General features: G+C 25.4%; 1 protein-coding gene across 12 annotated transcripts in view; it reads left to right on the top strand.

Moving 5' to 3' along the window:
* LOC107448675 (voltage-gated inwardly rectifying potassium channel KCNH6) overlaps nt 1-12,930 on the top strand; it is a 347,084-nt gene that overhangs the window by 172,728 nt on the left and 161,426 nt on the right. For 6 of the 12 annotated variants that reach the window (XM_021146337.3, XM_021146336.3, XM_071184210.1 and 3 more), the window contains 2 exons: nt 6,995-7,072; nt 12,403-12,608. In XM_021146337.3, the coding sequence (XP_021001996.1) occupies nt 6,995-7,072; nt 12,403-12,608 (284 nt within the window). The remainder of the gene's footprint in view (nt 1-6,994; nt 7,073-12,402; nt 12,609-12,930) is intronic. The other 6 variants (XM_071184212.1, XM_071184214.1, XM_071184215.1 and 3 more) reach the window with 1 other exon arrangement.

Below are 12,930 nucleotides of genomic sequence, written 5' to 3'. Positions count from 1 at the left end.
AAAAACTTCCCCTGTATAACAAAATTATAATGAAAAAAATAAACTTTATATAGTTAATTAAATGTAAATAAGGTATATGTACAAGCATAGAAATTTTCATAACTTTACAATGATTTGTTTTTTGTACGAGCGTACCGAAAGTTATGTCGGGTAAAAAAAAAATTTATTTATATTAAATTTTCAACTATTTATAAAAATTAAATTTATAAACATTTTAAATTCCTTTTTATTGTTATTGAATTATATTAATATGTAGTTGTCATAAATGTAAAGTTTAAAGTTTTAAAATGTATTTAATATTAAGAAAAAATGGCTTGTCGATAAGGTTGAAAAAATCATTTTTTCGACATCGAAAACGTCTTGCTTCCCTTACAGGGAAACCGTTAAAGATTACATAGGGAAACACTTGATTCCGTAGTTAAACTTCAGATTATCTAGATAATGCACATTTATCTGCTGTTTTTGAGCCTTAGTGGTAAAATATCAATTTAACAATTAAATTCAAAAATTACAAATCAGTTTCCTCACTTTCTTCGATATGAAAAATTTCCTTAAGGAAAAGAGCTCTCCAAAATTTTCTCAAAGTTCCAAATCCTAATCTCACAACACAATAATTTTTGTTTGTATCAACTTTATAGGCTCTAATATTATCTCACGTCCTAAAGCTTTAAACTATTCTGGTACAACAAACTTAAACGTTAATTATTTTCATTATTATTATTATAGTATCATTTTAAGAAGTTGTAATTAGTTAGTATTATTAGTAGTATTTTAACTACTTTAATTGGTAATTCTTATTTAATGCAAAGAAACGATTGAAATAATTGTGGGCCTTTCGTCTTTCTCCTACTTTTTCAGCTATCGTTGAAGCATTTTTTAGAATCAGAAAGTACCTATGCCGTTGCCTTTGATTACCAAGACTTTTTTTTAAAATTAATTTTCTAACTAACCATTTCATTCATAAAAAAATTATAAAATCGATATTTTTAATAAAATCTTTTTAGCATCATTCTTGCAATTAATTCCCATTATACCATTTTTATAACTTCTTGTAATTTGCTAGCTTCTTGTAAATTGCATAAATAATTTGCTAGCTATTTTCTTATTAAAAATTTAAATTTTATAACTTGAAAAATTATTAAACTGTATTTCAAATCATCCATTAGTGTCCGATCAAATATTAAATTATGTAATTTGATTTATTTTTCCATCTTTAGTATAATAAAATTTAATTTAAAAATTATTTATCTAGCCATATATATTTTTTTCAAGTTATAACATTTTTATCAAGTTATATAGATATATAGCATACTGAAAATGTTTTAAAGTTATATGAATTTTAAGAAACTAAAATGAAGTGCAGTGAAATTGGATTATCTCAAAAATATAGTAAAATGTAAAAGTTGCTCATTTGTGTTTCATATTAATACATAAAAAAAATCAACATAATTTTTAATATTAAGAAAAAGGATTTATTTTTTACTGTCGGTAAGTTTTATTTTATTATCAGAAAAATATTTTTTATGTGTATACGTATTCCATTCTTGGTAAATTAATGAAAACAGAACTAAAATTAACAATTTCAATCCACTTATCTCCAGAAACTAAGGAAATGTTATGACACACAAAATACACTGCAAAAAAAGGGCTTCTTAAAAATGTGCAAAAATGTTCCAAAATAGTTTCGAAACAAATAATAGTCGAAATTGAAATCCCTATATATTCAAAATTTAAACAGCATATACTTATTTTTTGAGTAAACTGCATAGTCTCAAAAGTGAAGAGGAAGGAGAAATGTTTGCTGGTTGCTGGCTGAGTGCGAACCAAGGACCTCCGTATTCATAGTTCACCCCAGTCCAGGAAGAGTTAGGAAGCTTTATGCAGTTGCCGCTGCATTAACGCATCATGACATGCTATTTTCCGATTTCAATGATACAACGGGTTGTAATCTGAAAAAAATAGTTCCAATAGCTTAGTCTGGAGATGGGTAATTTTAATCGCAATGTATTCAAAATTTAAGCAGCATGCACTCATTTTGTAGAAACATACATAGTCTCAAATGCGATAGGGAGGGAGAACTGTATGAGAGAGTTGCTCGTTGGCTGTCGGCAGAAGTCGAATCAAGGACGTCCGGGTTCGTAGTAGGATTTTCTAATCACCATAGTTGTACAATACAATGCACAACGATACATCATTACGTAAATATTTCAAATTTTAATAGAAGAAATAGTTGTAATTTCGAAATTATGATCCCAATAGCTTAGTCCGAACATTGGCTGCTTATTTCGCTTCTTCTTTAGTGATTGGAATGTATGTTATGATGCATCATTACGGTGGCCACTATATTAAGGTTCCTTACTTTGCCTAGACTAGATTCCTTATATACTTATTTCATTATATATTAAGAGCTTTAAGGCAAATGGAATGCATGTCTTGATGTGCCATTGTGGTGGCCACTGCTTAAAGCTTCATAGGACGTAGAACTAATGCAGTTAGAGCGACGAACCCGGATGATTTTGATTTGAATCTTGCCAGCTGCCAATGGACATCTCTCATACATTTCTCTCTCCGTATCACTTTTGAGACTATGTATTTATCTCAAAAATGGGTATAAGATGTTTCAACTTTGAATACATGGAGTTTTCACAATCGACTATATTTGTTTCGGGTCCATTTTAGCACATTTCTAATCAATTTTGAGAAAACATTTCTTACAAGTGTACCTCATAAGTTGAAAAGCGCTTAAAAATCCATAAAAATTAAAGACATTTTTATACTTAAATGTGATATTCAAACTCATTATTGTAATTATCAAAGCACTGTACATTAAGAAGTCCTTAACAGAATACTCAATTTTATTTTGAATTTTTCTGATATTTGTGTTTAGATAAGTTTTTAATGACATTGTAAATATTGATATGTAAATTTTACAAGCGCACTTAAACTGCACATAAATATAATTTTACATATGTTTTGAGGAAAAAAATTTTAACTATTTTGTCACAAAATGTACGAATAATACCAATAATAAAATTTAAATATTCCATTAATGTTTGGTAAATTTTTAAAAACGCATATGCCTAGTTTCCAATTAACTCCCCGGGTAACTTAAACTCAGACATATATAAATACTGCATTTATGTCATCAAAGTACGTACAAATATTTTCATAACTGATATAGAACGTACAGCTTCAGAAACTATGATTTTCTATTTTACTGTTCTTTTTAAATTAAGGAATAATAAGAATAAATGTGGAGATCAGGAAATATAAAGAAATACTGAGCGTCTAATGTAAAAATAAATTTTGCTATAAATATTAAGTTTAAAAAAAAGGAATTAAAATTCAATGTCATTTTTTAATAAAATATTTATAAAATTGTCTCATTTTTCTTACAAACTAAGTTAAATTTAATTAAGTATTATATAGTTTATTAAACTAAATGCGTTATTGGATTAAATTATTAAATTAAATGTGCTTTATATCCATATCAAATTATTATCTATTTATTTTATATTTGAATAGTTATATCATTCTTAAGTTTAGTTTATTTCATTATTTGGTAACTTACAAAGTAAATAAAAATGAATAATAAATTTGAAAAAAAGAAAATGAAAAACTAATTAAAAACTTCCTGCATTTAAATGATTTTCATAATGTAGAAATAAATTATGAAAATTTAAGACAGTGCATAAAGCTGTTCTGTACTATACATAACTGTTATGTAACCAATATGATTTTCAACACTCATATTCAAATAAAGTAATACAATCAATCAGAAAGCAATCTTGCTATTTTAATGATACAATGTTTAAGAGTCTAATCTAATGTTCCTTAATAATCTGATTCTATTATTCACATTGATGGCACTTATTAAGTATTCCTTTATTGATATCCATTGTCTTGATATCAAAACATTGAAAATCATTAAAGGTCAGTAATCAATATAATAAATAATGCTCAAACTAATCTTTTTTATTCTTAAGGGAGTTCATTTTTAAAAATTTAAATCTTCTAGTGAAATTACACTTTCCATCAACTAAAAATAATTCACATTATTTGACAGGAAATTTGATCTCATATTATTTGCCGAGAAATTTGATGTTACAAAAATATAATAATTAAAATATTGTAACTTCGCCTTAAATTTAAATCAATTTATTTTTAATGCTTTTTGTTTAAATTTTGATTATTTCATGCATGTATTTTAAATGTATTATGTTGTGTGTTTAATCCGCCTTTAAAATGACTTATAAATGAAACTTATTTAGTTACCTCTTTTCCGCCTTTTAAATGAAACTTATTTAGTGTCATTTTGTACTAGGATTATTTCATGCGTCTTTCAGATAATTCAACATTTCAGTGTCATGAAACTAACCTTTGTCAATGTTTAATTTTATGTTGAATGTAAATGTATGTTAAAATGCATGTTTGTGTATCATAAAATTATGTACCATAACACATGACAAAATTTTAGATTTGTGTCATATTTACTCTATTATAATCTATAGTAATATAGCACTTAATTTCACAAAATAAATCAAATCCAGCAAGAATCATATTAAATTAAAAAGAGAATCGATTTCGAATCCATCATTCAAGATGTAAATAGTCAATATATACATATATATATACATATATATTATATAATTATTATTATTAGTAGTTCATTCAACTTCTGGCAAAATGTATAAAAAATTATTTGGTCATTCATCACTATAACAGTTAACCATGAAATTTTCAGCTATTAGTTCAAACATACAGAAATATTTTAGCAATTTTTAATTTAACATTATAAAAGATATTTTCAAAAATATTTATTAGACAAGGTTATGTGCTTTCAAATATGTAGATACGAAAAAAAGAGTAAAATTTAGATGAAACATACATTTTTTATAAATACAACCATTAAAAAGAATTATTTATTAATTTTAAAACATTTATCGATTGAATAATTTATAATTTAGTTCTTAATTCATGTCTTTCATAGCTGTAAGTTATATATTTTCTTTTTGTAATTCAACAAAAAGACTAATAAATCGAGTTTTAGCAGCCTATTTTTTATAAAATTAATAATGTGTTTCATCATTAAATTAATGCCAGATTTATTAAAAACAGTAGAAACAATTAAACTCACACTAAAAAGTATAGATGAGATATTAGTAGATAAGGNATATATATATATATATCTTAGGAAAGTTTCTCACGTTCTATTCATGAAAGAATTTATATAAATTGGTCACAGAAATACATACATCTTACATTGTCTTTTGAAATATGCAATAAGCGTAAATAACTTTTAAAAACACAAATATACACAAAAAACTGATTACTCTCTGATTAGTTTTTTTTTCCAGAAATTATATTAAACTAAGCTAAATAAATAAACTGTAAAAATATCTAAAGAAAATTGCTGCAAAAAGTACTCTCACACTGACTGCAACACCCGTAAAATATATTTTTATCATAAAATCCAGTTTTACGATTTTTCATAATATTTCTCTTAATATTGTAATATTTCATAATATCATAATATTTCTCGTAATCATAATATTTCTAGCCACACTGCCAAAATTTTCAATTCAAATTAAGGTATAAAATATTGACACTTTTAGTGCATCTTGCGAAAAAACCCATTTTTATCGAAAATATAATACTGTAGTCTTATTACAGTAATATTTATTTTATTAGAGTGGTCCAGTGATTTTATAATGAATATTGCTATGAAAATTACGGTATATCAGATTTCGTGTTCCGTGAAAGCATCCTGAGTGCTGGTTCTTTTTACCAGAATTTGATTCGGCATGCATTGAAGAAAGTATTGTGTAAAATGTTTTCTTTTCTTAAAGAAAAACTTTTATAAAAGTAATTGCTAAAAAATAATGATAAACTAAAAGTAAATATCTCTGTTTTGAATCAATTAATTTTAAAAAATACAACTTCGACAGTAATATAAGATGAAATTTATTTAGAGGTTTGAAATTGTATATAAAGATTAATTTTGTTGAAATGAATAAAAATATTTATTTAGATTTTTTTTTAAATTAATGAAAGAATTTTCAGGAAAAAAAATTTAATCAGGAAAATGATATCATTAACTTAAATGCTGATATACCTCTTTAAGAACATAATATAAGCTTTTAAAATTGTAAAATACAGTATTTTTTAAATTTATTCAGTTTTATACATTTGTGATTTACTTCTAAATAATTCTTGTTCAAATCATACGATTTTTATTTCCACCTCATTGTATCAAATAATTGGCATAAATAAACATTAATTTCAAAAGTTCTGAATTAATTCTATCAAAATTGTCAATGCTTATTTTTATCAAAAAAAATCAAGCAATTAAAATTTTAAAAACTTACTGGCGGAAGTTTAAAAATATGTTTAATCATTTTCCAATATATTTGCAGTATTAATATAAATTTATCAGAAATACATTTTGTGCTATTCCTTCTTAATGCGAATATGAAACGGGCTAGCAATTTTAACATGCAAAGCAAATAAAACTCTAAAACATCCAACATTTAAATTTTTAGCAAATAAAACATATAAAATTTTAACATCTGAAACATAAATTTTTAAATGGCTTTTGTATCGCGAGGAGATATTTGTTCACCCAGGGTTAAGGTAACACATCGATTTCCGCATTGTATTGTCGACCTCTTCTCCTAAATTTTTCAAATGGTACTGGTTTGTGAATAGGGTAAGATGGAAACATTTGAAACAATATCACGTGAACTGTATATTATTTATAAATCCCCCCCCCCAAAAAAAAAAAAAAATTCAAAAATTGCTTAAGTCTATATTTGGCTTAAAAATCAGTCTAAACATTTAAACGCTTTTTGTTTGTGTGTTAATCAGATGACAGATTCTTTGTTTGCTTTACAAAGCATAGTTCATTTAATTGCACGTATTGTGTTATGGTACTTCTCAATGTTGGTAGTATGTGTGTCTTTGCATGACCTCTTTTGTATCCATCCCTCTGCAGCTGTTAGCCATCCTGACCTCTATTGGTGTCGAAGCGAACCTTCTAGAAGAAGGACATTAACCTATGATTTTGGTAATGGTAAGTGCCCGGTCCTCCATAGACTTACCACCGTGCACTCTTTCAATCTAGCAGAAAAAGCACCAAATTTTTGCATGAGACCCGAGAATTTTAGAAACTATGCACCACTGATTTCTTTTTGTATTTTTATGTAACTTATGGCACTGTAATGTTTCTCTATAGTTTCCTTATTGTATTAATTGCTACAGAGCGCATTTGCAAATTTCGGTGAAGCATAAAAGCAAGATAATTAAACAAACTGTTTTTACTGCACTATCAGAAATAAAACTTTCATTTTTGAGTATTTATCAAATGTATTTAGTCTTCTAATTAATGATTTATTTATTATTAGCATTAATATTTTTTGAAATGTATTTAGCAATGAAATTGGATGATATGATTGAAACGCGAACTTGCAAGTATTTGACAAAACTCCTTAGCAGTCATTTTCGTTTTTAAAATAAGAGTAATTAAAATTACTAATTTTCTTGTTAATAAGTAATATCTGTTGAATTATTTACATTTTTTGTGGAAATCTAGCTAATAAAAATTCTCTAAATTACTTCGAAGAGTTCCATATTATCAGGCTACTAAAAGATTATATTATTTTTTTTTATAATAATATATTTTGAGAAAATAAATTTATTTATTTCGATGAATCTTGATGACCTGATAAATAATTCATCAATATAACTAGATCTTTCTTTATGCATACTGCTAAGAAGAAAACATTATACTGCTGTATTTACTTAAAATGATAGCCCGTAGACTCCAAACGCTAAAATAGTTAGGATAACGATGATATCTGATGTTATTACAAATGGCTTAATCTAAATTTATCCCTGCCTTAAGCTTATATCTCTAAATATTTTGATTTTATCCTAATTACATTTTTGTCTGTGGCACACGTTAAACTANATCTGTATTTATCTTTAAAAAGTTTTTTTCAGCGAAAAAGAAAGGTTTTTTTTTACATAGAATTTGCAGTTATTTTTTTACAGTGTAACATATGACAAACTTTTTTGTTTTTATTTTTTTTTCATGGGAAAAAAATAAAATAGGTAAACTGAAGCTCTTTTTGTCACTATTTTCCAACAAAAAATTTAATTATAATTTTACACTCTGCTTAATAATCTTTTTTCCCTTTTTGCATACCTTTTATTTTATTTTTTAATTAGCAGATAAATGTTCTATTTCAAAATATTATTTTTATTATAAATATTTTCCTACGTATAGAACTGATTTCTCAGAAGCCACAGTCATTTTTTATTAAAAAAAAAATTTTAGTTTTCTGGTGAAAAAAATCAAAATCAATAAACTGATGTTTTTTTTGTTTTTATACTTTAATTAATTTTAGTCTTACTTTTTTGAGCATGTTTTTCTTTTAGAATTCAGATATATGTATATGTATTTAAAATAAATATATGTATTTAAAATAAATACTTCCTTAAATGTAGTTCTAATTTATTATGGGTTACAAAAGAATTTTGCTTTTAAAATATTTAGTTTTCAGGATGAAAAAAAAATTGAATACGTATGATGGTAATCTTTCTTTGTTATCAGTTTCTAACAAAAGATTTAATTCATATTTCATACCCTGATTAATTTTTTTTCTTTGTTTCTTGTATAATGTTTTGAAAAGCGGATGCATGTTCTGATATAAAATAATATATTTATAACAAATATTTCGATTATATAGGAAAGAATTTTTGCTTTTAACATACTTGTTTAAAAATAGTTTGGTTTCAAAACCAAATAGTTTTCGTCATCATTTGTGAACAAAAATATTTAAATCATAATTTATTCACAGATTCATTATTTGTCTGCATTTTTGGAAAAACTTTAAAAAAGCTGATGAATGTTCGATTTAAAAAAAAAGCACTTTTATATTATAAATATTTCTCTCCATATATAAAAATAATTTCTTACAGACTACAAACAATAATTTTGTAAAAAAATATTTTGGTTTCGACATAAAAGAAATCAAAAAGATATGCCAATGCTTTTTTTTATCTGTTGCTAACAAAAAAATGCAAAGAAAACAAATATAGTCCTTTTCGTAGTATGTTTTTCAGTATCAAGTAAACTCATAATTTTTAAGAGTAAAAACTCTCCTCGCCATTTTTATTGAAAAAAAGGAGTCTAGCTTATTGGAAAGCCATACCTCTTCGATCCATCAAAAAAGTTTCTAAATTCTTCTTTTTTACTGTTTTACTACCTTTTTTTGACTTTAGTGAAGAAAATATTAAGAGTTAAGCATTGCCGTAAGATTTTGAAAACTTCTTTACTCCTCACAAGCCTTCTAAACTAGTTGAAACTTTTTTGTGTGTAAACCATAAGTATGAAATTCGAACGGAAACTTTTTCTTGTGACATCAATCTTTAATTATTGTTGGACTATAAATCATTGAATTTCAAATATTTTATATTAACGCAGGAGATTTAAAGACACATGGTTTCCTTTTAGCAACACCTTTAATATATATTTTTAGAAACACTATCAAAAATGAACTAAAAAACTGTTTTTAAATCTGGCTAATCATTAACGTTTTGCTTACGGCTAATATAATAAGTCCAAGAATGGCTTAATTATGCTAAGCGCCGTAGGTAAAAGCTGAAGGAAAAATACAAGATAACAGCATAATATTTTGTTCTACTACAATTAATGAATATTTAAATGATTATTGTAGTTATTCGTGTGGTTTTTCATGATATCTCATTCTTTCTTTCCCTAAATAATAATATTTAATCCCTAATGTGTTTATTTTTAGTCTTAATTTTTGAAAAAGTCTCTAAAAATATATGCTTGTTAAAAAATATGAACTCAGAACATCCTGCAGAGCGATCTAATTTTTATAAATTTTTAATTAATGATTTCTTTTATTTTAGTAACTTTAGTGTTACAAATTAAAAAAAAAATAATAATAGTTAAAATTAAAACATAATTAATAATAATTAATATTAAAAAATTATTAAAAATAATTAACATTTAAGAATAATTAGTAATGATTAAAATTAAGAGATAATTAATAATAATTAATATTAAAAATAATTAATTATAATTAAAATTAATAATTATTAACATTAAAAAATAATTAATAATAATTAATATTTAAAAATAATTAATAATAATACAAATTAAAAAATGATTAACAATAAATTTCTTATGAAGGAAATTTCTGTATTTAGTTTTCAGTTTCTCAAATATATTGTTGCAATAATTTTTATAGCTGTGAAAAATTGTTCAAAACATTATAGGTAAAAATACTGCGGACTTCATGAATAAGACACAATAGAAATACATCGATGTTTCTATCGGCATTAAATACTTACATAACATTATGTTTTATTTAAATAATAGAAACGATATTAAGTCATGTTTATGCAAAGCGACTAATGATATTCTGAATTATCCTATTTCATTCGGAATATGTGGGTATCGCGATATTTCTCACATATAATTGCAGGTGTTATCACTATGTTTTTTCTAGAACATATTTGTTGACTTTCGACCAAAAACTAAAGAAATGTTGATTAAAGAATTAGTCAAACTTTTTTTCAAAGAAAAAGAGTATATAAAAATTATGAGATTCATTTTTATGTTATCAGTAAATCGAATATTAACAATTAATGAATTCAAAACAACATTTCATTTCTTACTTAATCAAAAATTAATAAATAACAATGTTGTTGCAGAACGGAGTAACTGAATAATAATAGATAAATTGAAATAAGTGATATTGTAATAGTGGCCATTTCTTTAATCACAAAAATTTAGTATATTTTAGTGTCTTTGATACTGTAACTTAGTACGTTATAGTGTATTAGATGTAATATTGTATTAGTTGTAATATTGTATTAGTTGTAATATTGTAAAATAATAATATTTTAAGAATTTAGGAAAAATATTATTCTTGGAAAAAGAAATTTCAACAAGAGCACACGTACAAAAGACATTAAAATATTAAACTAACTGAATTGTATTTTGACCACCATAAATTTTTACTAATAAAATAATGAACAGCGTCTGTAGTACAAAAATGCATAGGCAATTCAACAAAATGCTGTAATAATTTAACTTATACCTACAAAACATCTTTCTTGGTGCTGGAATCTTGAATACTGAGTATAAGGATAAAGTCGCGATAATTGCCGCGACTTCCCTATCCACTACGAAATGCTGTTTTAGAAAATAAAATTTGAAATCTTAAATATTTTCTCTAGTTAAAAAAAATATAAACAATGCATTAGAAATCATGAAAAAAGACTTTAAGATTTAAACTGAAACTAAGTATGACGTTAAAGTGTGCAAAAAAATTTTTTTAATGTTCTGAAAGGGTCAGTCTGACTAACTATGGAGAATTTGCCCATTGCAATGCCACGATGTAAAAATTTGTTTTTTTTTTCACATAATTATTTGGATTAAGATCTCTATTTCTTTGGTAGTTGTTTCATTTAAAATTTCCCTGAAACATTTGTTTTGTCTCTGTCATTGCAGTTTCATCAATTATAAGGGGGAATAATGTAATTCAAATTACTATTAGGGAAAATAAGCCGCTGAGTGTGATCATTTCGTTGTATAGTATTTAGAATTAAATGCCACAAGATATTGTCCATGTAAAATTATCCTCCTAAATTTTTTTCTTGTAGCCCTAAAGTTTGAATCAATTACAAACTTGATTTCTGGGTTTAACAGTTTTAGCCTTCACAATCTAGATATTCTTTTCGTACATGAAAATAGATATTGTTACTTAATATAAATTTAATAATTTGAAAAAGTTTGTTAAGAAAGATTCATTTACTGGCAGAATTGTTTTAAAGCCATCAAATATTCAACTAAATATGTAATACGATAAATACAATTGAAGGTAATATTAATAATAATTTTTTTCCATCAACATGTGAAAGAATTTATTATTATTATCATTATCACTTTTAACTGTGCTTGTTGTAATGTTTTTTATTTGACCTAAAATGTATTTCGCTTATGTCTTTATTATTATACTGATATCCTAATATGCAAAGTAAAAATCCTTATCCTTTAATAAAACACTGTTCGACCGGTGATTCACATAAAATAAAAAATTTTGGTACTTACATTTCGATTTCTAAAATTAGTACTTTTTGCTATATGATACTATTTATCTGTAGCTACTAGACTTGACCCCTAATTGGTTTGTATTTGGTCCCTAATTGACTGTTGCGGGAATGTTTTGCTTTTAATTCTGGGTTTGTAAATAATCATAGACATAAGAAGACATTTTTTTTAATATTGTATGCCCACATATTTCCAATTCTTATATTTTTGGCAGTAATTTATATTGTTCGCTAATTGTGTTTACCTGTGTACAGCAATCGCGGCCAACAACCTAAGCAAGTCCCTCCCAAATGCCTCCTCAGATTCGGACCTGTCGAGGGTGAGACAGCAGAGAATGTCCCCTTCCCTTAGCAATGTCATCTCTGAATCACACTCCCGGCAGAAAGAAAACAACTCCGCCAAGCTGCTCCTCAAAGAAATGCATTCGCACAAGCTCTACATGGGGGAGAAGGTTGCACAGGTAAGTCACCCTCTTCTTATTCTCTAATCAAAACAAGGAACGTTTAAATGTACCATTCCAAAAAAAACTTGTGCAACTATAATTAAATTGTTCTAAATTGACATCCAAATAGATATGACATTCTTTTTATAGGTTCTTCTATATGAATATAGATGCTCTTTCCTCATTTCCTATTTCAGCATCTTTTTATTTTTGTATTTTTAATTTACAGGAAATTTTATTTTTAACAAGAATTCAATGCCATGCCTCATTTTTTTTAGGTAATCCTGTGATAAAAATGTATTGTATTTAGGTTGGAGCATCGAAATGTATATATATATAT

This window comes from Parasteatoda tepidariorum, chromosome 8, assembly GCF_043381705.1.
Source record: "Parasteatoda tepidariorum isolate YZ-2023 chromosome 8, CAS_Ptep_4.0, whole genome shotgun sequence".
Taxonomy (NCBI): domain Eukaryota; kingdom Metazoa; phylum Arthropoda; class Arachnida; order Araneae; family Theridiidae; genus Parasteatoda; species Parasteatoda tepidariorum.
This window is presented reverse-complemented; position numbering and strand designations above follow the sequence as displayed.